Below are 25,455 nucleotides of genomic sequence, written 5' to 3'. Positions count from 1 at the left end.
ACTGCAACACCCACTGAATGCCATTAAACAGCTTGAAAGTTAAAATACTTATTTTTAATATACTCCAACTGGATCTGTCTGAAAGAAGAAGAAAGTCATATACACTAATGACTTGGTAAGTAATATATGGGCTAATTTTCATTTTTGGGTGAACTAACCCTTTAATTCAGATATGTTTCCAACCCACTGCCTCAAGAAATGTATTTTCATTCTGTACATTGTAGCTTTCCCCTCAAATAAGGTTGCTAGCACACCTCTGTATATTTCATTTTATTTTTACAGATATATTACCATCTATAACCACAGATTTTTTTATATGACAAAACTGTACTAAAATATGTAATATAATTACAATTCAAGGATTGTATAGAGCAAATGAATACAATTTTGCTTACCAGCTCATGTGGTTCTGCTTATTAATTAACTCAATTTTACAGTGAAATTCAACAACAAATATGTTCTCTGGACCTAACATTAAAAATGTAGGTCAGTGAACATCATGCAACTCAGCACATGACCTAAATCAAAGTCACAGACTGCACAGAGAGATTCCTGAGAGGAAATCCAATTCAGTATTTCAGTAATAGTGTGCCATGTCTACGTATTGTTACTGACAATATATAGACATGGAACAAAGTTACCGCAACTGACAAAAGTCACAGAATATGAGGGATGTAATACTCTAGCAGTCCCTCAACATATTCCACTAAAATAAGATTTGACATTGAATGTACCAAGTCTCCCTGGATTGATTTGTTTTAGATATGAATTGTTGTGTCCACTGCAAGAGTGGGGCAAGAGAAGAAGAAAACACACAGTAAAGCTGGACACAAGGGAGACAGTCACCTGAGAATATGGTTGAGGCACATTTGATGGGACCTGTGATGCCATAGTAACTGGTTGAATGAAAGTCTGTGCCACAGGAATGTTAGGAGCCCCACCACCACATTGGCCAATGGGAATGCCAGATATTCCACCATTCTGGCCAATAGGCACATTTGGAACCCCTCCGCTTTGACCAATATGGGGCAACAGGGGGTAAGACATAACCCCTGCTCCTTTCACCCCCTAAATAAAGGAAACAATTCTTATCCAACCAAAGTGTACATTCAAACAACAACTTTTTTACTGAACTTCAGAGGTTTCAAATGAGCAAGAATGGTGGTGTCTCAGCAGCTGGGGATGTATGGCACTAGATAAAAAGTAGGAAATTGTTTCCTGAAGTAGCAGTACTTACAGATGTGCCAGTGGGGTAGCTGGTTTGATCAGGAGCACATTGGTTTGCTGTCTCAGGTACAGAAAAAGCTTGGCTTTGTCCACTGACAGCAGGAAGACTCTCACCCTCTGAATATGGAAAAGTGGATCAACATTTTCACACCAATTTGGAACAAATATTAAGTAAAAAAAAAAGTGCCTGATAGATCCTATTCATTAATTGAGATTCCAAATGAATTGTGTACCTGTGAGGCCCAATGCAGTGCCTTGCTGTTGGACATGTTGGTCCACTTCCGGCAGCTCCTCTGCCTCTCCCTGACCCCCAGCAGCTCCAGCAGCTCCAGCAGCTCCTGTGCACTGTGAGGAGGTGGTGCCGGAAGGCTGGACATAAGAAAAGGAGGAGGTTAGGACCGAGGAGTCACGGCGATCATCCAGAGATTGTTGTTGTTGCTGCTGCTGCTGTTGAAGAAGCTGCTGTTGACGCCGTTCACGGGACTTCTTAATCAGAGTCACCCTGTCTCTGATGGACTTCCCCACCACCTTAGCATCACTTTCATGGAAAAAGCCGGACTTCACCTATAAAGAAGCAGCAGAAATGGAGCATGAGTAAAAAAGATATAAGGGAGGGAAAGTGTCAATTATGTCAAAGGGATAATTCACCCAAAAATGAATATCCTGTCCTAATTTACTCACCCTCATGTCACACCTGTATGACTTACTGTCTTTTGTGGCACACAAATGGAGGAATTTTAAATAAACTACTGACGTGAATGAATGGGGACCGGAATTTTTACGCTTTTTTTTCAGTATCTTGTGTCGTCAGCTTTCAGTCCTCATTTACTTTAATTTCATTGAAAAAAGCAGATATGTTCTAAGAAAAATGTTCTAAACAAAGTCGAACAGGTTTGGAGTGACATGGATGAGTAAACATTTTGTTTTGAGTGTTGGTGAACATACATTTATTGCCATATCAGCTTCATAGCTCATACAGATTACACATTCAACAATATAATAACTACAGTATAATAAATACATAAACAAAAACCAACATAAATATTCAACTTAAATTAAAACAAACACACAATACTCTAAAATATTAATAATATTTTTTTACATTTCTGGGTGAACTGTTCCTTTAAAAAATTAATCACGTGATTCATTTTTTAAAGGAACAGTTCACCCAGAAATGCACAAATTATAATTTGTATTATTTCTGTTTTTATAGATTTAAAACACTTGTCCTCTTATATGTTTCTCACCATCTCTAGTGCAACCTCTTCAGCACTATCATTCTCCAAGTCATAGCTGAACTCGATGGCCTCGTTGTCCTTGTGCTTGCCTTTGAGTTTCTTTGGGTCTTCAACCCAGATGCGCAAGGCCAGGCATTCTTTGGAGCCTGTATCTTCCTCAGCGAGCTCCACACGCACACCGGTGTCCTCCGCAAAGAAAGCATGATTTAGAAGGTCCTTCACTGAGAGCCTGAGGGTGAAAAGAGAGAATTGAGATGACACTGCATTCTCGCTTCTCTTACAGAAGAACTTCCATTGTTTATGTGCTTACCGCTCAAGTCGGTTTTGGCGAATACAGCCCTCAATTATTTCTTTTACCTCAGGGTCGTTTACTTTGTCAAAACTGGCAGGCTTGATACCCTGCAAAAAAAGAAAATGTATTTTGTTAATTCACAAAGCACCTCGACGCCATGTGCATACTAATTTAAAGTGCATAGTCCTGCATACAAAAATGTTGTACTTAAAACAATAATAAAAAAGGGTGAATTCACTAAAACTCATTGTGCCCACTGACAATAAAGTTTATTTGCACATGCTTAAACATCTTTGCCAAAAAAATCAGCATAGCTCTATTCCCAAGGGTGCAGTCTGAGTGTCAGATTGTGAAGTATGCAGCAGACTACCATAATATGCCATACTTTGTACATACTTTCCTGAAAGTATACTGGACTACAACCATGTGTCAGAAATTGAATAAAGGATCAGCATAAGTTAGTGAATTCACCAAATAATAGTCTACAAAACAAGAGTCATATAAAGACTTACACTAGTGACTTTGCGGTAGATCTGTGCAGCATTTTGGCATTCTGAATATGGGTACTCTGAGGTAGCCATTTCTAGCATGCACATGCCAAAGGCATAGACATCCACTGACTCGTCATAGTGCTCCTCGTACATCTCTGGGGCCATGAACTCTGGAGTACCTGAGAAATTATACAACATTAATTTGACATCCTGTCTCTTGTTTGCATCTGTCTGCCATTTCTGCTATCTTTATCTTCTGATGCTACACAAATCGGTACAACTCGTTACTTTTTTTCTCCTTTACAACGGCCAATCAATGTGCAAGTAGTTATGGCAACTTAATTATCACAATGACCTTGAAGTCTGAAGCCAATAAATGTGCACCATTCACATGCGAGAATTTTTTTATGTATCACAAATTCAAAACGAAGTTCAAACCATATTCCTCAGATTCAACTGAAAACCACAAGTATATCATATTTGAAGCTTGAAATTTCTGAAATTCTATTGATGGATTTCAGCCACTGCAAGCAGAAATCATTATATATGCAGCACCCTGGTGCTTTCACAGTTCTTGCTAATCATGATGCCTTTGCATCAACCTTGCAATAATTGTTTAAAAATGTCCAAGTATGCTGCTGCTGGAAGCTTTCAGGTTTTCCTTCTTAAAAAGAACGGTGTTATAAATGGAAGTGCTGCTTCCTTTTTCATGTTTGAACTTTCTGTGCTAAAAAAATCAATAGTTATTGATATTTTTGTGTGTGCACACATTGCCGTCAATAATGTGGAGCTGCAAGCAGTGCCCTTTAGTGTGCTCCAGTGTGGCAACACGATTTAAGTGAGCTAAAGAGACTGAGGAAGCAAGAAGAGACCTTTCTTAGATCCTTGATGGGCACCATGATTACAGCCACCAATGTGGAAGACCTGCACCCCATTCAGGACAAGCATTTAGCCAAAAGGCTATAAAGAGGTCAGTCACATGATCAAGAACATCTTTTACTCCCAACAGGAAACTGAATAAAAGGCACAGACCTATGACACTCTTGGCAAACGATGTTCGCATGAGGGTGGCAAGGCCCAGGTCCCCAATCTTAACTGATCCGGTCGGGCCTGTGATGAAGATATTGTCACACTTGAGGTCACGGTGCACAATGGGTGGCGTACGGGTGTGTAGGAACTGTAGACCCTTTAGGATTTGTCTGCACCAGCTTCGAAGAACCTTGGGCTTCATCACTTTAAAGCGCTTAAGGTACCTGAAGCAGGGAAAAAGAAGTCACAAGTTTCTCATGAAGAGGTTTTCACTCTTACTTGTTGTTATATAGGATGGATCTTAGCTGCCTGAATGGACCAAAAATAAGAGTGTAACATTTTGCACCACACACCAGCAAAAAATCTGCTAAGTTGGCCACGTTAAGAAAGATTTGCAGACAGATTTGATCAAAAACTGATGACGTGGTGCAACACATGAATAGTTTTTTTTTTTTTTTTTTTTTACAGCTATTGCACAAATCTATTAAAATTTTTCAAGCTAATATTTACTTTTCACACATATTTATATATGTGTATTAATTCAATATTAAATAACAATGAGAAAATGTAAATAATACACACGTTTTGAGCGTTCCTGAGGTCATGAGCTCAGTCACTAGGACAATGCACTTCTTGCCTCTAAGAACAGACTCCCAGGAGTCATAAAAGCGCACAATGTTGGGATGCTGTAGTCCCTTCAGCATTTCAGCCTCCTCTTTAAACCGCTGCTGCTCCGCTTTGGTCAGCTTTCGATCCTGACAAATAAACAAACACAAAACATATTAACTATTGTAGTAGATGTCATTTAACATAGCCTGTAATGATTTAAAATGTCCTCAAAACTGTTTCGTTTACATTTTTACTTCACAATCTAAAAAAAAACAACTGACTGGAACAGAGAGCGAAAAAGGGCTATAGACATGTCTAAACCAATTATGATTGTGCTTTTAAGCAAAAATGAAATAAGAAATGGAAAAGCTCAACACTTGCTTCAACATCCTCTCTATGAAAGATCGAATTATTTTCACACCCAAAAGTGCTGTCCTATTTATCATGTTAATGACCAAGTCATAAATATTACTAACTAGTCTGTGATCTTTGTATTAATGTGATTAAATTTTTTTTTACAGCGAAGTACTCATAAATTATATTGTAGTGCCTCATTAATTATGAATGTCAGCATACCATGATAGCACAGCACTCTTCCAGCCACTTGCTGCAGAGAGAAAATGAGTTCCACTTTAAAAAATGTGCTGCGAGAGAGGAATGTTCAAAGCTTTGTATCCATTCAGTTTTACTGCAAGAATGTAACCCTCCCAAACACGCTATGCTATGTCGTTCATCAGCCATCTTTGGTGGTTTCAATACAGCAGTGTGGCAGTTTAGGTGGAGGGAGAGTATTTTACCGACGGCTGATCACTGTAAAATGCTTGCTTCAGCATGGATAGTACACTAGAAATCAATGGCCACCAGGTGGCGCTGGCAAAAAGGAGATGTGTGGCAGGGAGACAACACCCAGCATTAGCCTAAAAATCACATTTCAGCCACAGCAGCCACCAGGACCAGATTGCCCCAGTGTGGCGGATGTTGATTAAATCCCTTCGCTGGCACAAATTGGGGAAAAACACCAAGCACACACACACTCACTGATTCACTGCACTGGCAAACGGCACACACATTTGTGCTGCCATGTGACACACTGATGATTAACTGTGCTCACCTTGAACAACCCACGATACTAATAAAACATATAAGATGAGGACTTGATTTACAAACTTTTAAACTTGATTTACAAACTTTATAAAAATTTTTAAAGGAAGAGTTCACCAAAAAATGAATATTATGTTATAATTTACTCGCTCTCATGTTTTAAACATGTAGAACTTATTTTTTTCTTTAGAGGACAAAAAGATATTTTGAATAACGTTTCTTCTGTTCGTGTCCATATTCACTGGGGTTTAAAACAACACTACAGCCCTTTGACTGCCATTGTATGGACCAAAAATATATATTTTAAATATCATCTTTTAAACAGATTTAAAAAGACATGAGGGTGAATAAATCATGACAGCATATTATGAACTATCCCTTTAAGACAAGCCACTGTTTGTTTCTTTTCTTCACTGAATCTGAACAGATTTCCCCAAAAAAGGCTTGTAATCTTTAATATGTGTGATGACAGAACATCTCTCTGATTCTGATTTAAACATAAAAATAAAAAATAAAATAAAAAGATCAGTCTAGCTGTGATACTCTGCATTGGGTTCATTCAGTACATGTAGCTGAACACAAATGAAGTTACTGCGATTCCTTGACCCTTAGGCTTTGAGTGTTAGTCTGTGTGACCTACATGGATAAAATAATCAAATATGTCTGGGTCAAAGGCCACAACATGAGTTATGCAAGCAGTGTGTAAAATAAACAGACAAATAAAAGTAAGAAACAACAGCTTTCACAGTTCGACAAACGCACTGCATGAGATTTACACACAATTTTACTTCAATTTCTGCTGTCTATGCATCAACAAGTAGAGCTCACGTCTGGAGGCTGTTTTGTGGTGTACAATCTGATTGCCATGTAATGAGGTATTTCTGTTGTTAAACCTCCATCTGTAAATCATGCCATTCTCTTTTAAGGAATCAGCTAACTAGGTGTTAGTTTGAGGAAGTATTCTGTGGAAGCTGAGGCCTCTTGTTTTCTTTTCCTCCTTTCTATGTCAGTAAATTGTGTGTAGACCCATGATCAGTCCGCCCACAGAACTGACAAAAGCACTGCATAATCCAAGTCATTCAAAAAATTCTTTGCATACATTACCATTCCAAAGTTTGGAATTAGTAATATTTCTTGTTTGAAATAACGGTATATTTTTATTCAGCAAAGATGTCAAAAGTGACAGTCAAAACATATATGATTGCTACAAAATAAATATTTTTATTAAAACAAATTATAAAAAAAAAAAATGTATTAAGGTTTATGCCGCACAAGTGCTTTCAACACTGAAAATAAGAAATGTTTCTTAAACTTTACATTTTCCTATTCAAATGATTTGGGGATGAAAGATCATATTTTAAGCAAAATGCATACATTTTTAATTATAATAATATTTCACATTGTTCCTGTTGTAAAAAAAATGCTGGTTTGGTGAGCATAAGAGACTGCTTTCAAACCAACCAAATGCCCCTGCATTGTTTATTTTTTATTATATTAAAGTTTTGAAGATTTCAGCTAACAATAAAATACTCTCAGCATCACTTAAAGCATATTCAGTCAGTTAAATTTCAATTCAAAGAGTCATAAATCACATCATAAATCAGTTTATCAACTCAGTTCTTCAGTAACAGTGTAAAAGGCACAAATATTTGTCTAGGTGTCCCTTGCTAATTCTGTCAAGGTTCCACATTGCTTCGATCAGCCAATAAAAACAGAATAAGAGGAAATCTGGAGAGGATTTTCTGTGCAGATTCTGTATGGTGTTGAATGCTCCCGTGTGTGCTTGCTTGTACAGTGCAAGCACACTTTTCATGGTATAAATGCCACTGCTGATATGCCACCTTTGCCATTTTTGTAGTGCTGCACACAGCGAGGGACTTTTCTGTAATGTTTTCCCCTATGCAAGCATTTTCAATAACCAGAATTATTGAATAATTCATATAAATTCAGATGAATTGGAGGATCGATCTGGAAATCATTTAGGAAAGCATGACAATGCATCTGTGAATGTTTTTTACCGCCTCCTCTCGCATGTACACAGAATTTGTTTAGAATCAAGGCTGTAATCAATTGCACAGGTTTAATAATGTCTCATTGAAAAAACAATATTGATCAACATTTATTCCGAATCATGACGCTTATAACAGTTTCAAACACACCCACATATCACTAAAAGCATCACCCTGATCCTTGAACTTTGACCATTCATTTCCAGCACAACAACAAGGTTTCTTTGTGTTGACAGATGCTTCCTGTTTTGTGGTGCATTGAAAATTCATGCTGAGCTCTGTGTTTTGTGGCTAAATGCTAACGTGAGTGTATCTGTGCATGTGTGTGCTGGTGTTCCGTCTGCTAGTGAACTCTGAATGCTGAGTTGGTGTCTTGTAAGGGGCGCCTTTATCTGTCTGAGTTTTACTGTTCCCTTGGCCTCTTCATGAGTGTCTTGTCCTGGCTTTTATAGCATTCTGTTCAGTAACCTGGGTCAGCAGTGGCAAGGAGAATTAAGAAAGTGTGAGATTAGTCATGTCATGTAAAACTAGATGGAAATTGTTTCTATTTACACACTACTGTCTGGCTATCTGGATGGAATTCCCCTTTTATTGAATAACAGATACAGGATTTGAACTAGAAACCTTCCAGGCTGCAAATCAACTGACCATGGCACTTGGTAAAGCTTGGTGATGAGTTTGGGTCGTTCAATATCTAAGGCTTATTAGTCACAAACGACGGCACATATTGAAATGAGAAACAAACAGGTCAGGCAACCTGTCAACCGCACTTAAAACATTATGCAAGTTGAGTTTCCATGTTAAAGTTGCATCTGTTGAGTTTGTCTGCGTGTTTGTTCAGTTGTCAGGTGAGGCTCCTGTAACTCAGGCTACCGTAAACACTGTAAAGCCTAAGCCAGTCTGACCCTTTCCACAAAAAGAAACACTTCAGGATCTGTCACCTGTTCAGCCTGAAAAAGCCCACAAAAACACTCCACGTGAGTGCTTGCTGAACTGCCCGAGTGCTGATGAAACATAAGAAGCATGCATTAGTACACAATGCATACATCATGGCTTTTAAATTGAGTTTCACTGTGCCATGCACATTCACTAATCTAAACGAATTCTCGGATCCCTGTGGATGTATAAAGCAATCATGACTATCATCTTTTTATTATTGTGCTAGTCGATATGCCTTTTGGGTTTAACTGCAAAGAAGAGGTAAGGGAGGGTGGATGATCAGCTCATATTACTAACACATTCACTGTAATACAGCTTCATGGCAAAAGCAACATAATACCCACTAGCTCAATGCATTGCAATGAAGACACATTCCTGTCTTCCTGTAGATGTGTGTGCGCTAGTGAAAACAAACATGACAAGAAACATTTAGATAGTTTGAGTAAGCAATCCTTTAATAACTAATAAATGCAATATTATGAATAACTGATTGCTTGACAAAATTATTCAAACATTTAATATCAAAGTTTAGGCCCAATCTCAATTCTACCTAGGGCTGCTCTCAACTAAGGATTTTTCTGGTTGACATTGTTCATTTGAAGCATTAGTCGACTAATTGCACGTTTATTAATAAGCCATTTAAATCTTTATAAAGAGCCTTTAATTGCAAACAAAGCCTAATAAGCAGTCAAGTACATAGTAGTAGTGTTCCTGTAGCTCAAGTGGTAGAACATTGTGCTGTCAATTGCAAGGTCGGGGGTTTGATTCCCCGGGAACACATGATAGGTAAAAATTGATAGCCTGAATGCACTGTAAATCGCTTTGGATTAAAGCGTCTCCTGAATGCATATATTTAATTTAATTTAAGTACATACATAAGCTTAACACAGCACACCGGCAGAAGTAATTATTATTAATGTTTCAGGGAAAAACATTAAGGAGACTACATTAACATTTGAATAATTGATCATTTTGTTTTGTTTTCGGATTAAGAAATGAAGTCGGTGAGACTGACTCCGCAGTAGTGATGCGCTTGTATGCATCTTTCACATGGATTACATAATCGGAGAATTTGTTTTCCATTTGAATTGGTTCATCTGAAAGTAGACATTTTACTCTCTATACATTTATTTTATTGTCTGTACGGCAAAGATATACACAGTTTTGCGCTCAAGTTCATAGACTGAGACGGCAGAAAGCGCATCATGTTTGCTTTCATTATTTTACAAAAGCGCGGTATTGTGAGTGCATACAAATAAACGTAGAGTGAGTCTATAGAGAATTTAAATATGTATTACTCTTATCTGTATGACCAAAAATGAGGGATTTTTTTGTGTGTTAGTTGACTATTAGGGGTCAGCCCTAGAAATAGCTAAACCTTTTTTTCAAATATTCCAATTCGAGAGAGATGGATAATTTCTTTGCTCCTGGATGTGTGAGCTGTGCAATCTCCGATATGTGTGTGTGTGTGTGTGTGTGTGTCAGTAAGCCGCACATTTATATAGAATGCTAAGGCTCTAATGAACCCCAGTATTGGTGTGTGTATTGTAGGAACTAGATGAAGTATGAAGACATGTACTGTTATAGTAGTGGGGTCTCATTTCTAAGGGGAATATTTTCACCCCTACCCCCAGACACTGCGTTTCAAGGAACAAGGGGAAGGAGAAGGGGTAGGGGGTAAGTGAAGGGGTATAAAATAGAATGTGGAGTGGGCCTTATTCATTTCTGTTCTAGCTATTAGACTATGTATTACTCATAATGAAACACATTTCAGAAATACCTGAACAGACTGATGCTTGATGATGATGACTAAATGTTGTTGATAGTGACTTATTTTCATCTTTTTTCTTAAATGACTAAAAATTGCAGAAAGGGTGTCATTAAGCATTTGTATTTAAAAAACAGAGCTCTAGAAAAGGATAACATTATTTCTATTTATATTTTTTAAGATGAACTTCTAGGTTTTAGATGGTTTCATGAAAACTGTGAGCAAAATTGTCTGAAAGAGATAAAGAGAATGATAGTCATGTGATCTTAATATGTCAGCCCCAATGATTTGAACTGCTCCGCAAAACAGATTTTATTACATTACTGATATGATTGGAGTCTTCATCTCATCATGTGACTGTAAATGATTTAAACATATTTTCAAAAGTACCATTCATTACTGAGGGCACCTATAAATACTCGCCTAGCCTGAACACACACTTGAATGTGATCCTACTGAAATGTTGAGGACACTGACCTTTTGCAAAGATGGGATTGGCTCAGAGCTTTGCCATCAGATTGAAGACGTTCACACGGAGCCATTGCCTCAGTTTCTCTTTTACTCAGAGCCACTTGATGACACTGAATGTCTGACATCAACATAACTCTGAATTAAATGAGTTTAGTCTGGGAGAGAGACAGTACAACTTAGAACTGCTAAAGCTCTCATTTCTGACTTTATTATGGACTTTTTCTGCCAACCTTCTGGCTAAAATGATTCTCATTATGCCGTAAGTGATATAATTAAAATCCCATAAATCTTGTCAATGGATTTTGTGAACACTGCTTCCAAAGCACATGATCCTTCATAACACCCACATTCAGACTGTAGTTAAACTACAGAGGACCCCAATCCAACATGAATATTCATTTAGTCTTTCAGAATAGTATTTCAGACAGTCTATAAAAAAAGAAAAGAAAAAAAGACAAGCATCCAAAGTAAAGCTGTTTTATTTTTACACCTTGTAAATTCCAAATTCTATATTCTAAATAAGTTCTATGGTCTGGAGTGTGTTTTGTTGTGGCAGGAGCTGAGCTGGGGCAGACTGGTCTGTTTTTTGCTGCTTACATTCAGCCAGTTGTGTTTCTGCGTGAGTTGTGCTGTCTGTGCAAGCTTTTTGTTCAGGCCTGACAGGCACCCACTGTAATTAACTCCCTGGATCACCCTGTATACTCAATCACACGGACAGAGAGAACACCCCTCCAACACTGTACGCCCCATACACACGCATAACAAAGCCACACAACACTGTAGTCCACGTGCCGGTAAAGAGCTGCAAGGAGTAGAGCACATAATAATCAATCTAAGTTGCATCTGCACTAATACATTAAGAGAGAAACTCCTACTGACATAAACTCAAAAATATGTTTAAGATATATTCACTGAAAGCTTCATACGAGACAGAACAGAGGGATAAACTAAAATGTGAACATCTATTTTCCACACTTACAAATGTTTTAACACAATTAATCCCTATCTCAAATACGCTGTTGGGATCAGCGAGTGGTCCCCATAAGGACCATAATAAACAATGTTTTAATGAAACGTATAAGAGCAAAAAAAGGATTTAGAAAATATAATTACTCAGAGACATCAAGGAAATTAAATGTCAAACCAATACTCACAAGCTGATCTTTTTTTCCCAATGTTATTCCAGACAATCACTAAACTCTCAATATAAAAATTGTATACATATTTTGTGTGTGGGATGCGGCTGTGATGCGCCATTTTAAACCAAAACAAATGACACCTTTTACTTTTAGCTATTGTAATAAATAGATATCAGATAATTTGCACATGTGAAAACAGAGTAAACTACATAAATCTACATTTGCTCCTGCAATGATATAACAACTTTTAGCTTCTAAAGCTTTTAAAAGCAAGGTGTCAATAAAGGACATGCAGGCCAGACAGAAACATCTTCAACAAACTACCTGGAGGCTGTGGAAGAATATCTGTCTAGCCAGCTCTGCTCGGCTTATTTAGTTGAAAAAAAAAATAGCCAAATTCACATTACAGGGTTATGCACTTGTCCGCTTTTATCTGGATCCAAGCCATATAGAGAACAAAATCATCACGGAAATGACAGAACAACATGCCTTCTAACCATCACTTCTGCTCTTACTGGCACCCAGTACAAATCTGTCTGGACTCAGTGAGGTCGAGCAGAGTAGCACTGTTCTGAAATAACCTACGCTGTGTCCTGCATCGAGAGGTGTTCTTCTATCATCGTAAAATGAATGCTAGAAACAGGGAAGAATCTCCTAATCAGAAATTAAAGTGAAAGCAATCCAGACCTCGCCTCATGAACAGGTTATTCAAAATAAGGCCAAATCCATGTTCAAACATTACACGATGAACTCCCGAGCAAGTCTTTATTTACATGTGTGGACATCCAATGAAGAAGACAAGCGCTTCATTTAATAAAAACAACGTATTTCTACCTTTCATTTACATAAAGAACTCGAACACTTTTTTAATGAATGTCTTGGGAGACGAGCAGGCTGTTGTTACCAGATATGCAAGGCTACTGTGAGAGGGACTCTTCACACCTCACTTGTCTCATTTTCTTCTAATCACTTATGAGTGTCTCAGTCAGTGCTCCACAGCATTGTTTTTATAGTTCTTCTAAACGTCACCCACTATAATCATGAGTGGGTTAGAACAGGATGTTTTGATGGCATTCTTGAGTTGAAAAAGCGAATAAAATTTTTTTTGTGATTCAATTAGGCAGAGTTATGAAGGTTCAATCAATATACAATTATAATAATTTATTAGGCTATTAAGGATTGTTTCATGAGAATTCATAATATGAAAGTATACCCAGGAAGTAATTTTGCTCGTTAAAGGAGAGATCATTTCAAATCATCAGTTCTGTGCTTGCGTTAACTGTAATTAAAGCGGATTTGTTTGATTTTGCCTGTGGCGGGGAACTGGTTTTATGAAAGACAGAGATGCATGGGTTTTTTTTCGCTGTAGGATTGCTCAGAGCGGGGTTTCTCTCACCAGGGAGTGAGAAATGGAAAACCCAGAGTGATAACAGAAAGCTTTGAGCAGTGAGAGGAAATCCTGCTGTTGCAAATGTCTGCAAGGCTACTAAACCACAAGGCAGCTGATATTCAGAACAGCAGCTCTTGCTCAAGCGATAATGCTCTTTAGAGTCATCTGTAATTATAATTGAAGATTATAAAAATGAGGAACTCACATGAAAGTCCAAAGGCATAACAGAGCCATTTTATGATTCCTTGTAAGTGCATTAGATCAGCTTGTATGGGCATCTCTCCATATATAAGGGTCTGTGGTTAGCATTAACCACTCAGCTTCTCTCTGGGACCGATGCCATGTTAATCCTCTATTTGGCTCATCTATCACCCAGTCCCTCTTACACACTCCTCCAGCACTTTCGATTGTGTTGTACACACAGTATAGAGTCCTTACCTGAATTTTCTTAACAATACGGCTGTCACTATTATGCACTTTTGGCTTATGATTATTTGTCATACAAATAATTTTGATCATGTCACTAGAATGATATCATATGAGCAAATATTTGTAAACAAATATTGCACAGAGTAGCATGACATGAATTTTGATTAATAATTTTTTTTAAAGATGTTTACTGTTCATTTTTTTTTACAAATTTCAATAGCATTTGTATAAAAACTATATTTACTAAATAAATAAAAAAAAAAAAAAAAAAAAATTAATCAAGTCGGGACATCTGAATCGATACCCAGCCCTAAATAGCACGGCTCAACAGTAAGACAGCGGTTTTGGTCAGGGAAGTGGTTAAGATTTTTACTTCATCTCCACACAATTTTATAGCATATTTATTTATTTATTTATTATTTTGTTATTTTTTATTATTAAATGAAAGACTACAGTTTTCCATATAAACAAAACAAAAAGGTTTTAAATTCACATATACACATTAACATTATAGCTTACAGCTAAAATAAATACACTTCTGTTCCAGTAGCTAGCTAATTCTACCCTGGACAAATTTAAATCAGCATAAAACACATCATGGACAAATCAGTTTCTTACTGTAACCTTCAGAAACCAAAAATGTTTGAATCGTGAATGAATAAATTACTTAAATGCGGAACTAAAGTGATCACCAAGCACTTTGCATTTTAACAATGCGCATAAGAAACGACCTGCACAATGGACACAAAGAGAAACACTTACTGAGAGTTACCGTACAGTAGCACACTGTAAACGTGAAATCTCTCACATAACGTAATACTGGAAAAACATGACATTTAAAATTTATCTTCAAATTCCCTTATTTGGATGGTAATGAGTGACTGGAAGTTCAGAATCACAAAATAACTGTACTCATTACAATTGAGAACAAAAAACAGCACCATCATCTACGACGCAGTTTCCTAACAAACCACATCATCATTTCACAAGGTTTCTTAACAAACCACAGTGTCTCATTCTGTTCTGGACTACCTCGTGTCACATCAACAGCTCACATCAGGACTCTACTTTAGGAGAAGGACAGCTTAGTTCTGTATTACATTACTCTTTCTAAGCAGAAGCATGAGCTGTTGTGGTCAAGGAGGCTTAAGAGAATGTCTCTTAAACTATGGATTCATCTCCTCAAACTCGGTCAAGAGATTAAACCACATTTCATAACGGAAGGATTAAAGTGAATATTACAATCTGTGCACCGAGAACAGTCTTTTAGGTTTACTTTATGACAAGTACCAGGCTGGCCCACCTGCTGGCATGAGGGTGGCTCAAAATATCTGCATTTATTTGCACTTGCTGGCCACATTTGTTTGAATATTATATCAGATAAGCAAACACAGGCTGAAATATTGCAAACTAAAGTGCAACTGTTTAGTAAATTGGCCCCTGAGTGTGTGTGGGATTAGCTCCAAGCCAAACACATGACTCCCGACCTTTCAACACAATGCAACCAAACAAACCAGACATGATAAAGAGAGAGAAGTGAGAACAAACATCAGATTGCTCATTCAGTCACTGTTCTGCCATATGTCATTGTTCCTCTTTTACTGTGATACTGAGTATCACAGAACTGTATTACACTATGGTACAACTTTCTTGTTTTTCTGTTGTTTGTTTAGAACCGAGTGTTAACATTTTTTCAACATCGGTCTTACATTTTCAAATCGACAGCAGAATTAAATCTAATTCACCCCTATTAGCCCACTGTTTGTACACGTATTAGGCAGAATTAGCATAAAAATACACTGACATGTTGTTATTTTTGTTTTTGTTCTGCCTCCATCCTGCTACTGGCAACAAATCTGCCATTATGAAGAAGGAACATAGACCATCCATGATGAGCAAAAAGACAATGATGTAGGCCAATAACAAGACTGGCCTGAAAGCAACAAGGTTAACAACAACAGTGTACTGCTGGATAGCTGTGTTTATTCATGTTTTTGTAGGAATATAAATTGTATGGTAGGTCTGAACTATGTCAAATTGTGTAAAATGATCAATGCAGGGTTTTCAAAATGGCCACCAGAGAGAAGATTTCAGAAAAAATAAAATGTATTAATATTCATTCATTCATATATATATAATATATTTCATATAATATAATACATAATATTTTTTTAACAATTTTGTTTATTATTAAATTTTCTAAATATTTATATTCATTTTTATAGTATACTAGTACAGATTCATGAATTTAAATAAAAATAATTTAAATAAATAATTTATTTATATTGACAGTACTACTTTTAAATAGAAAGGAATAGGCAAAAAAAAAAAAAAAAAAATATATATATATATATATATATATATATATATATATATATATATATATATATATATATTGTTTATTAATAAGCTTTCATATCTAACATTAACAGTGGAGATAAAAAATATAGATTTGAAAGTCCCTGGATCAATAAATAATTATAAATTCAAGACTAAATATCTATTTTGTAGTGAAAATGTGTAGAAAGGTACTTCCTTTGGAACACTGAGAGGTTTAAAGGATGAATTAGTAATAAGAGCCAACATCCAATGAAAAATTTGAATAAGGTGGAACCATGTAAATGATAAGCCTATATTCTCTGAATAATCTCCCTTGATCAGACCCATGATTTACATGCCATTTCAACCTTTTAATCAATAATCGGATTCAGTAAGCCTCTTACGTCGCTGGTATTAACCTTCTTAAATGCACCTTACTGGTTAATTATTGTACTAAACACCATTTCAGTGCTGAAACGCAACAGGCTTTCCTCTGAGCTGGCCGTTTTGCATGAGCTGAAAGACTTTGCTTCATGAGAGGATTTAAAAGGACACGTGGCACAGAAATATTTCTGATGGCATGCTGGCTAAGCTACTGTACATTATACAGCTACTGTCTGTTGTGATATGTGGCCAATTCAGTCCCATCTACATATGCGCAGCCCTCTGTTTACAACAGCATTATGAAACAGTTGGGTCCCTATGGCAAAACCAATTATTCAGCGATGACTTTTCCTAGAAAATACAATCTGCAGTGGGCAACAATAGGTTCAGCATAGTGGCAAAGGCAAAAAGATTCAATTTCACAACAAGAGAGCCTCTTTTGGGCCGTGTTGTTTGTCCAGTCCATGAGTAGGCTTGACCCTTCTCTCCCACGGTTAGTCTCTGTGTAATCTATAAAGCTATTGAGCTCTGACTTTGAAACTCTTTTTTTTCTACTGTTCTCACTGCACTCAACTGTAACAGCCTAAAGAGAAACACAAGAGGCTTAGATTTCACCAACAAGCTTGGAAAACTCCTGAGTAACAGCATCCCAATTCAAACCAGCAGAGCTAAAGCACTTAGACTGAAAAGCATGAACTCAAATTCCAAGGCTCACCTGCAGTTCACACCAGGCAACTTCCACCCAGGTTTCAGTGTCCAGGCCTTTGTAAACGGTTTTGAATGCTCCTCTGCCAAGCTCAATGTCAAATTTTAAAAAGCGGCCACCGGGTGAAGTGGCGACGGCCTTCATCTCAGCCTCTTCTTCCTGTTCGTTATCTCTCTCCTTCCCCTTCAGAGCAGGCGCTGTGAGGCCGGTCTTATCAGGATGCTGCGTGCCATGAGTGCCATCCTCACCCAGGGCCGCCGAGGCACTGTCGGGTAACTGCTGGGCTCCGCTGGTGAAAACAGAGTCGGAGGCACAAAAGTCGAGGTGAGGGGCGCTGTGAAAGGCTGCGGGGGGTTCTTCCACCTCATCGACCTCTTCGCATATCTCCACGCTCTTCCGGAAAAAGCGCTTGTTCTCCCGTTTCCGACACGGTTCTTGGGCTGCCGGCGGGGAGGGCATGAAGAAGGTCAGAGGTGTGGCCGGCACCTCTGTTTCTTTACCGTCCTCCACTCTACCACCTCCTCCTCCGGCACCCCAAGCTCTCCTTTCCTGGGTCTGGGAGGAGGGGAAGTCAGACGGAGTGCTGTGCAACCTCTCTCTCCCCCGGGCGGCCCTGTTCCCCTGGTCGCTCTCCTCCTCCCTCTCTCCATCAGGTTTCTCTCCGGAGGACTCCTCCGTGGCAGTGGGCTCTCCCGGGTCCGTCGCCATGACGACTGACCTTTCCCACTCCTTTGCCACCGCCCCCTCCTCCTGCACTCTGGATCTCTGTCAGTCCCCGTCTCTCTCACTCTGTGATCACCCGCTCACCCTCTTATGAATGTCTGTAGCTGTTCCTTCCAGTGGAGCCAGCTGTCAGCGACAAGAATTACTTGCTCTTTTCCGCGGCTCTAATCTTCCACGTTCGTTCGAGTTCACAGGAGTATCAAAGGGTGCTTGTTTTTTTTAATGTATCTGCAGGTTAATTCAGTTATTGCTGTGTACTTTCCTTATCTCCATTTCCTGCAGAGAGGTTCTTGTGGATGGCTCAGATATGACTGATTCCCAGGTGAATGGCCTTCAGTGAGGAGGGATTTTCAAGTGTATCCTACAGAAGAAAAACACAGGGTATCATCATTGACTTCATTTAATAAACATTACACAAAGTCACAGTAACAGTCACTTTTTCAATATATTGTATAATATATTATAAATAAATAAAAATTATGTTTCTGAAAAAAGTATTGTATATTCAATGAAAAACATACAGTACTATTGTGAAATATTATTATAATTTAAAATAACTTTTCTGTATATTTTAAAATGGCAAAGCTAAATTTTCAGCAGCCATCATTACTACAGTTTGATGTAATAAGATCTTTCATAAATCATTCTAATATGCATATGTGTGCACATCACATTTCATATGATCAATGCTGAAAGCAGAAAACAACAGATTGTTTTAGAAAGTTAAAATGAATAGCAATTACTGTAAATAGAAATGTTCTTTAACACAATGTTCTTTGAACAATTTAATGTCTCCTTGTTTAATGGAAGTATTAATTTAGTTTAAAATAAACAAACAAATATGTACCGCTCCACAACTTTTGAATATTATTTTTTTAATACCTAAAAGCATAGTTAAGTAGTCCTTTAACCTTAATTAAAAACTACAGTGGAAGACCTTAACAAGATTATTATTTCTTAATTTGTACATAAACTTGACACTAAAATAAATAAATAAATAACAAATTGTTTTATTTAATTTCTAGTACATTTTAGAACACACATCATTAAAAGAGGATAGGACTTTCAGCTACTGTTTAAAGTTTATATCAATGGGCCTGCATTTCACAGAGGAGAAAATGTATGTGCCTGTTCACAACTGTAATTAAAAACTGTTCAAACGTGCATTTCGGCACATGGAATAACTTGTGAAAATTAATAAATCAATTAAGGTGTTGGTATCCCATCTATATTCTAAACAAGAGTCCTCAAACACAGGGGGAAGTAACAGACTAATCCAGTAATTAATTAAGCCATCCAAAATCAGGACGCGGGTACTGGTGCATAACAAATCTACAAAGTGCCAATAAATATTAGCCATCAAAAAACTAAAGGAAAACAGCAGCTTGTGATTGATTAATAATAAATGATGGCATAAAAGGCCCTTTAGGGTTAAATAATTCAGAGGCAGGGCGGATACAGAATGAACATGAGTGACCACCACAGACCATCGCTCAGGGATCACATGCAGTAAAAACTGATCATTAATTGTAGCCAGCAGTATTGCTCCCAGGTTACAGCTGTTTACAGTGAGTGGATCTTCCTTGTTCTTCTAGTTGAGTTCTCCAGGTCTATTCAGACACTGTAACACCGGACACATCTTCTCACAAGATTCAGTGCTCCTTTTGACCCATAAAACCTACTTCTGCCTCCTATCACAAACTCAATCTTCCTCTCTTTCTCTTTAGTGACATCATTATCTTCGGCTCTCCTCTTGTCATGCCCATCTGTCTTCTAGCAGGCCACATCCATCAGGTTAGTTTGCTACAAACAACAAGCTAATAATAACATGACTCATTCAGAGGTGGAAAAAGATGCTCATCTGAATCTCACACACAGGTTAACCATTTATTACGGTTTAGTAAATGATTTTTATTACTGGAAGTAAAGAAGAAATGGCAAGTAGTTCAATTCTGTTTTGGCATCACTGAAAGGTCTCTTTTCATTTTGCTTCTGTGCTTGATTATAGATTTCCTGAGGAAAATATCTTGAAATGCAAGTTTAGCTGGCAGCTCCGGTTCATCTAAAACTCAGCAGATTAGATCAAAGTAAAATGAAAACTGAAAGAATCCTGTCTGCACCACACACAAACACAAATGCTAACTTTAAATATACAAAAGCGAAGGCATTTGAGGTGCAAAAGCAGGCAGGCTACATTCACATTAGACGAGTTATACTAGTTGACATGAACCACTCCTCCTAAACTTCACAATCCCTCCATTCATACAATGAAAATGACACAAATGGGATGTCGGGTAACAACTGAAAGGCATTTAAATTTCATTTCTCATATGCAATAATTCTTATGATTCACTTGATTGACAAAAGAGGGAGTTGCAGTAGTTTAGAATTGGGGCTATAGCATTGCAATAAAATGTAAATGAATAGAGAGATGACGGTTATATAAAAGGGCATGAAGCAATGACATCAACAACCAGTGAGAAGAGGAAGTGCTGCTTTAAACAAGCTTATTTGCCTGTGTCCTCAGGGATAGGAGTTCCTGTGAAAACTACATACCGGACAGAGTGATTACAGAACGTCACACACCTACATCAGGCATATCACTCATACTCTCTCGCGCTTTCCCAAACTCATTTCTGATCAGATATTCATTGCATCTATGGCTTTATTCCCACATCAGAGGAATACAGTTGTTGGCCTTGTTTAAGAGAGTTTAATATGGATAAACACATTCGCACAGTCAGTACACATTTATATTTATTAAGGAGTGTCAGAAAGGAGCAAAATTTTATGACTACACCTGAAGAGTCAACTGACAAAAGTCAATAGAGAAAAAAATAAGGCCAACAGAGGTTTTTGGTCACTAAAAATTTTTGAACAAAAAAGGGACGCTGCCATGGACTGTCAATCATTTCATAGGGTAAAATGTGCTTATATTATCGAGAAATAATATCGAATAGAATCCAACATTTTAAAAGTTGAGCAAACACAATATGATAGTAATGTCACTTGAAGGAATAACAATATTGTTTCATGTTTTTTTTAAGTCTATTACGCTTACCAAAGCTGCATTTACTTGATTTGAAAATACATTAAAGTGTATTAATAATAACAATAATAATTCACAACAAACCGTTTTATATATACTTTAAGAATTCATTGTACTTTTTTATTATATTTTAAAACTATTTATTCCTGTGATGGTAAAGCAGTCATTACTCCAGTCTTCAGTGTCACATGATCCTGCAGAAATCATTCTAATAGGCTAAACTGCTTTGTCTGCTTAATATTTTTGTGGAAACCATGACGCATTCTGCAGTTCCCTTTTTATTGCCACTTTTGATCAATTTAAAGCTGCGGTAGGTAACTTTTGACGCTCTAGCGGTTAATAAACAGAACTGCTTGCGTCTTGCGGAAGAATATCGTAGCTGGAACTACTTCTCTCTGTTTATGTCTATGAAGAATCACAAAGGTACTGGGTTACTCCGCCGTGGTACCCCCGAAGCAAATCTAAAATAGTCCGAATATAAACACTTATTATAGGTGCACCCTAGTGATTCAGGACAAGCCAAAAACACGGTTTGGAAAATGGATTTATGGTGTACTCGCTTATTATATACATTTTTCTACATTTTGAACACAAACAAAGTTACGGACCGCAGCTCTGATTGGTTGTTTCTTACCGGGAGCGGTGTATTTCTGCAAATGGCAATAGGACCACTGGGAGGAGCCAGAGGAGCTTGATTTTTTTCACAGATTATCTGTCTCATATTCTACTGTCAGGACATAATGACAGGTTTAATAAATATGTAAAAAATATATTTTTACAAAAGTTACCTACTGCAGCTTTAATGCATCACAGCTAAATAAAAATATATACGTTTAATCCTACTGACCCCAAACTTTTGAAGGTTTTGATTCTGCACTTTATTCACACAAATCCAAAGCACACTCAGAGCTGCTTCGGTCACCAGGAGCTGAGGCGGGTCCCAGCTGCTTATTTTAGCATGACTTTTATGAAGCATTTCATATACACAAAACATTTGAAGGCAGAGATGAATCGGAGTAGCCTTAACTTGCCTGTGTAATTTAGCATATAATACTTTGGGAAAACCTGAATATGACAAGCCCAATCACCTTTAGTTTGGTACATCAGTTCTGTTATTCTGCATTCTCATCTGTCAGTGGAGCATGTGGGACTGATCATGACATACGCTGTTCAACCTCACCCAGATGTATCACTAATTTGAATATCCGTGCCTGTGATTTAATCCTCTTTGAAATGTGCAAACACTTTCTCTAGATGGGTTTAAAAAGGTTTGACAGGCTTTTAAAGTGTTTTAACCGCAGCTAACATTGGACAGGAGGATCATATTAAAAGTACCTGATATCACTTTATCATGCCATACCTGAGCTCTTCTTCAACAAATGGTACAGCTAATCAGTGAACTGTGTTGTTAAAGCACTCTCTCACACACACACATACACACACTCGCTAGGCTGTCCGCTCCCACAGAGCTCTGAAACTCCAAACACAACAGGCGCTACACAAAAATTGAGCGCTCTCTGCCTCTCCCAGTTTTTTCATAGCTCTTCACTGGCATACACACATTAATCCTCTGGAACTGAGCAGGCTCTGCTGATTTACTGAGGCAGACAAAGAGGGAGCCAGGGAACGTAGTGTGTGTGTGTGTGTGTGTGTGTTTCTATGTGTGTGTGTGTGTTTAGGGAGGGGGTAGACAGAAGGGTTTGGGGGTTGAGCAATGATGAATCTAGATGAAAAAGTGTGGATAAATTGGAGGAGGGGGGACAGGAAAGGATTGTGGGTAGTGAGAGAGGACATCAAGGTTTTAGGCAGCCAGTCGAGAGAGAGACAGTTAAGGAGGGGGGTTTGAGTTTAAATGGGTGGGAAAAATGTGTGTGAATGTGAACAAGAGAGGAAGATAAAGGAGGAGGGGGTTGTGCGCACACACACACACACACAAAAAGAGTTGGGGAGATTTTCCCGTGATAAAATATGTGCTGGTGTGAGTGTGAGTGACAGCAGTGACAATAGACAAAATTCCACCACAACAAAACCAACTGAAGTTCGGGCATGTGGGAGTGGAAGAGGCGTGGAGCAGAATATGAGTATGATGAGATCAACCAAAGAAATAAATAAAACAAGAAAAGATAAACTGAAGTGTCAGATATTGCACAATTTATTTATAATTGAAAAAGTAAATAGAGTGCTTTTTGTTGACAATATAAACATTGCAACTTCAATCCAGTTCAATCTTAAAGCAGTGTTTCTCAACCAGGGAGCCGGGGTCCACTAGGGGGCCTAAGCTAATTTGCAGGGGGGTTGAATAAATGCGCTGATATACCAAACCTCCCAACAAACAACTAGTTGTGTCAAAATCTGACTGTTGTTGTTGCCTGGTATGAAAAAAAGTTGCATTTGAACACAACTAACTAGTATAAATGTTCGCAGGTTCGTGAGATAAATTAACTTTCCATCTATATCAGCAAGATTGCAGTAGTCTATATTTGATTAAAGATTTAGCCATAAACAAGTGCTAGCTTACCAGTTTGAATATGAATCATGTTGTTTACTTTCTTCATTCCAAATTGCTTTGTTGTTATTAAAATATATTTGTATTGGAATGCTCAGGTAAGACAATTTAAAAATTAGAATAAAATGTATGTCAGGTTGTTGATGATGATTGCCTGCCATTCTCTGCACAGCGTACGTGAATGCACTGATGACGTATCCTCTCAAATAGTACACATGTTGACAGGCAGGTAAGAAAGTCAATCAAAATGCTCGGAACAATCACCTATTGCATCTTTAAACTGCCATCATATTTAGCGTTTACAAGAGATAAAGATAAAGTACAAGAGATAGACATCAAAATAAAGGTTCCTTGGCTTGGAGTAAAAAAAACTGAGAACCACAGTCTTAGAGACATCCAAAAATAAGTTCATTTGTTCACCTTCATGTCTTCAAGTTGAATACAATAGAATATAATGAATGCCCCCCCCCCCCTCCTCTATACAAAGAATGTGAAATGGCTCTATTCACATTTTAAACCCCACTGGGTTGGATTTTATAGACAAAAACAGCTGAAACATTCTTCTTTTCAAAAAAGAAAAAAATATATATATATATATTCCTTTGCGTTTTGCAGAAGAAAGGTAATCATGTAGGTCATGGGTGAGTAAATAATAAGATTTATAATTTTATGGGCTAACTGTTAAACTATTAAAGTCATTTAAAACCGAACACTCAGACATGTGGTGTCTGTCTTGGATTACTGAGGTATCTACATAATTTACAGCTTAGTTTGAAACCGAGTTAAGTGCCAGTTCATCCTGAGATGAAAAGGACAGTTTGCAAAGCAAGAAAGGTCTCACTATGGCCAACTGTTCATTGTCATTTCATTCTGATCCTCAAGACAAAATTCATCAAATGTATATTTTGACATGGATATGTGCACTTGCTTTAGGCACTGATGGAAGTAGGCTGGATAATTTGCTGTCACAATTGATTTCTTTTTAAACAATCATATGTATACTCAATCTATTAAATCTAGGAAAGGGAGGTTGTGTATTCACAATCATATCAGCTGTCAATTAAAAGTCTTTCTAAAACTAACTCAACAGAGCACTCTTTTTTTAAAGTAAAATAAATTCTGAGGAAGGGGATCCATTTAAGAGACCAAGCATAGCGTCAATGAAATCTTGGGCCTGTAATATTTAAGGTGTAGATTACTGCAAAGTGACATCTGGAGTTGAAGGTATAAAGTCTGTTCTCCTCATCCCATTAAATAACACCAAGAACAACACACAACAAACACTTTTGTCCAATCTAGGTCAAGCATGTGAAAGTGAGTATCACTATGGTCACAGCGGGTAGGGTACACAGTGAACCAGAAAAAAAAAGACTAGAGACTTCTCTTCGTTCAGTCTATGAGATAATCTAGGTGAGACCGGTTTAATCAAAGCTTGCCATGATGAATTGTGGATTATACATAAGTGGCTTACAATTGTGCTTTTGAGGTTTATGCCTGAAGTAAGCTTCTCTTGATTTATCCTATCATAGGAATATGGGGCAGATAACCACTTAAGTTGAGGGATTATTAACATCACTTTTACACTCATCACTGATTATTCCTCATCAGCATAGACTGCACAGATACACAAAGTTGC

The 25,455-nt window shown here is 37.6% G+C and overlaps 1 protein-coding gene across 7 annotated transcripts in view; it reads right to left on the bottom strand.

Annotated features, from left to right (window-relative positions):
* Window positions 1–25,455, bottom strand: part of wnk3 (WNK lysine deficient protein kinase 3) — a 45,674-nt gene that overhangs the window by 18,416 nt on the left and 1,803 nt on the right. For 6 of the 7 annotated variants that reach the window (XM_026241896.1, XM_026241899.1, XM_026241900.1 and 3 more), the window contains exons 2-10: window positions 17,551–18,625; window positions 4,860–5,032; window positions 4,281–4,501; window positions 3,270–3,427; window positions 2,776–2,864; window positions 2,475–2,694; window positions 1,461–1,791; window positions 1,238–1,344; window positions 847–1,068 (exon numbers count right to left, since the gene is read on the bottom strand). In XM_026241896.1, the coding sequence (XP_026097681.1) occupies window positions 847–1,068; window positions 1,238–1,344; window positions 1,461–1,791; window positions 2,475–2,694; window positions 2,776–2,864; window positions 3,270–3,427; window positions 4,281–4,501; window positions 4,860–5,032; window positions 17,551–18,249 (2,220 nt within the window). In that variant the 5' untranslated portion in view covers window positions 18,250–18,625. The remainder of the gene's footprint in view (window positions 1–846; window positions 1,069–1,237; window positions 1,345–1,460; window positions 1,792–2,474; window positions 2,695–2,775; window positions 2,865–3,269; window positions 3,428–4,280; window positions 4,502–4,859; window positions 5,033–17,550; window positions 18,626–25,455) is intronic. The other variant, XM_026241902.1, reaches the window with a different exon arrangement.

Source organism: Carassius auratus, unplaced genomic scaffold (genome assembly GCF_003368295.1).
Source record: "Carassius auratus strain Wakin unplaced genomic scaffold, ASM336829v1 scaf_tig00000254, whole genome shotgun sequence".
NCBI classification, from domain to species: Eukaryota; Metazoa; Chordata; class Actinopteri; order Cypriniformes; family Cyprinidae; genus Carassius; species Carassius auratus.
This window is presented reverse-complemented; position numbering and strand designations above follow the sequence as displayed.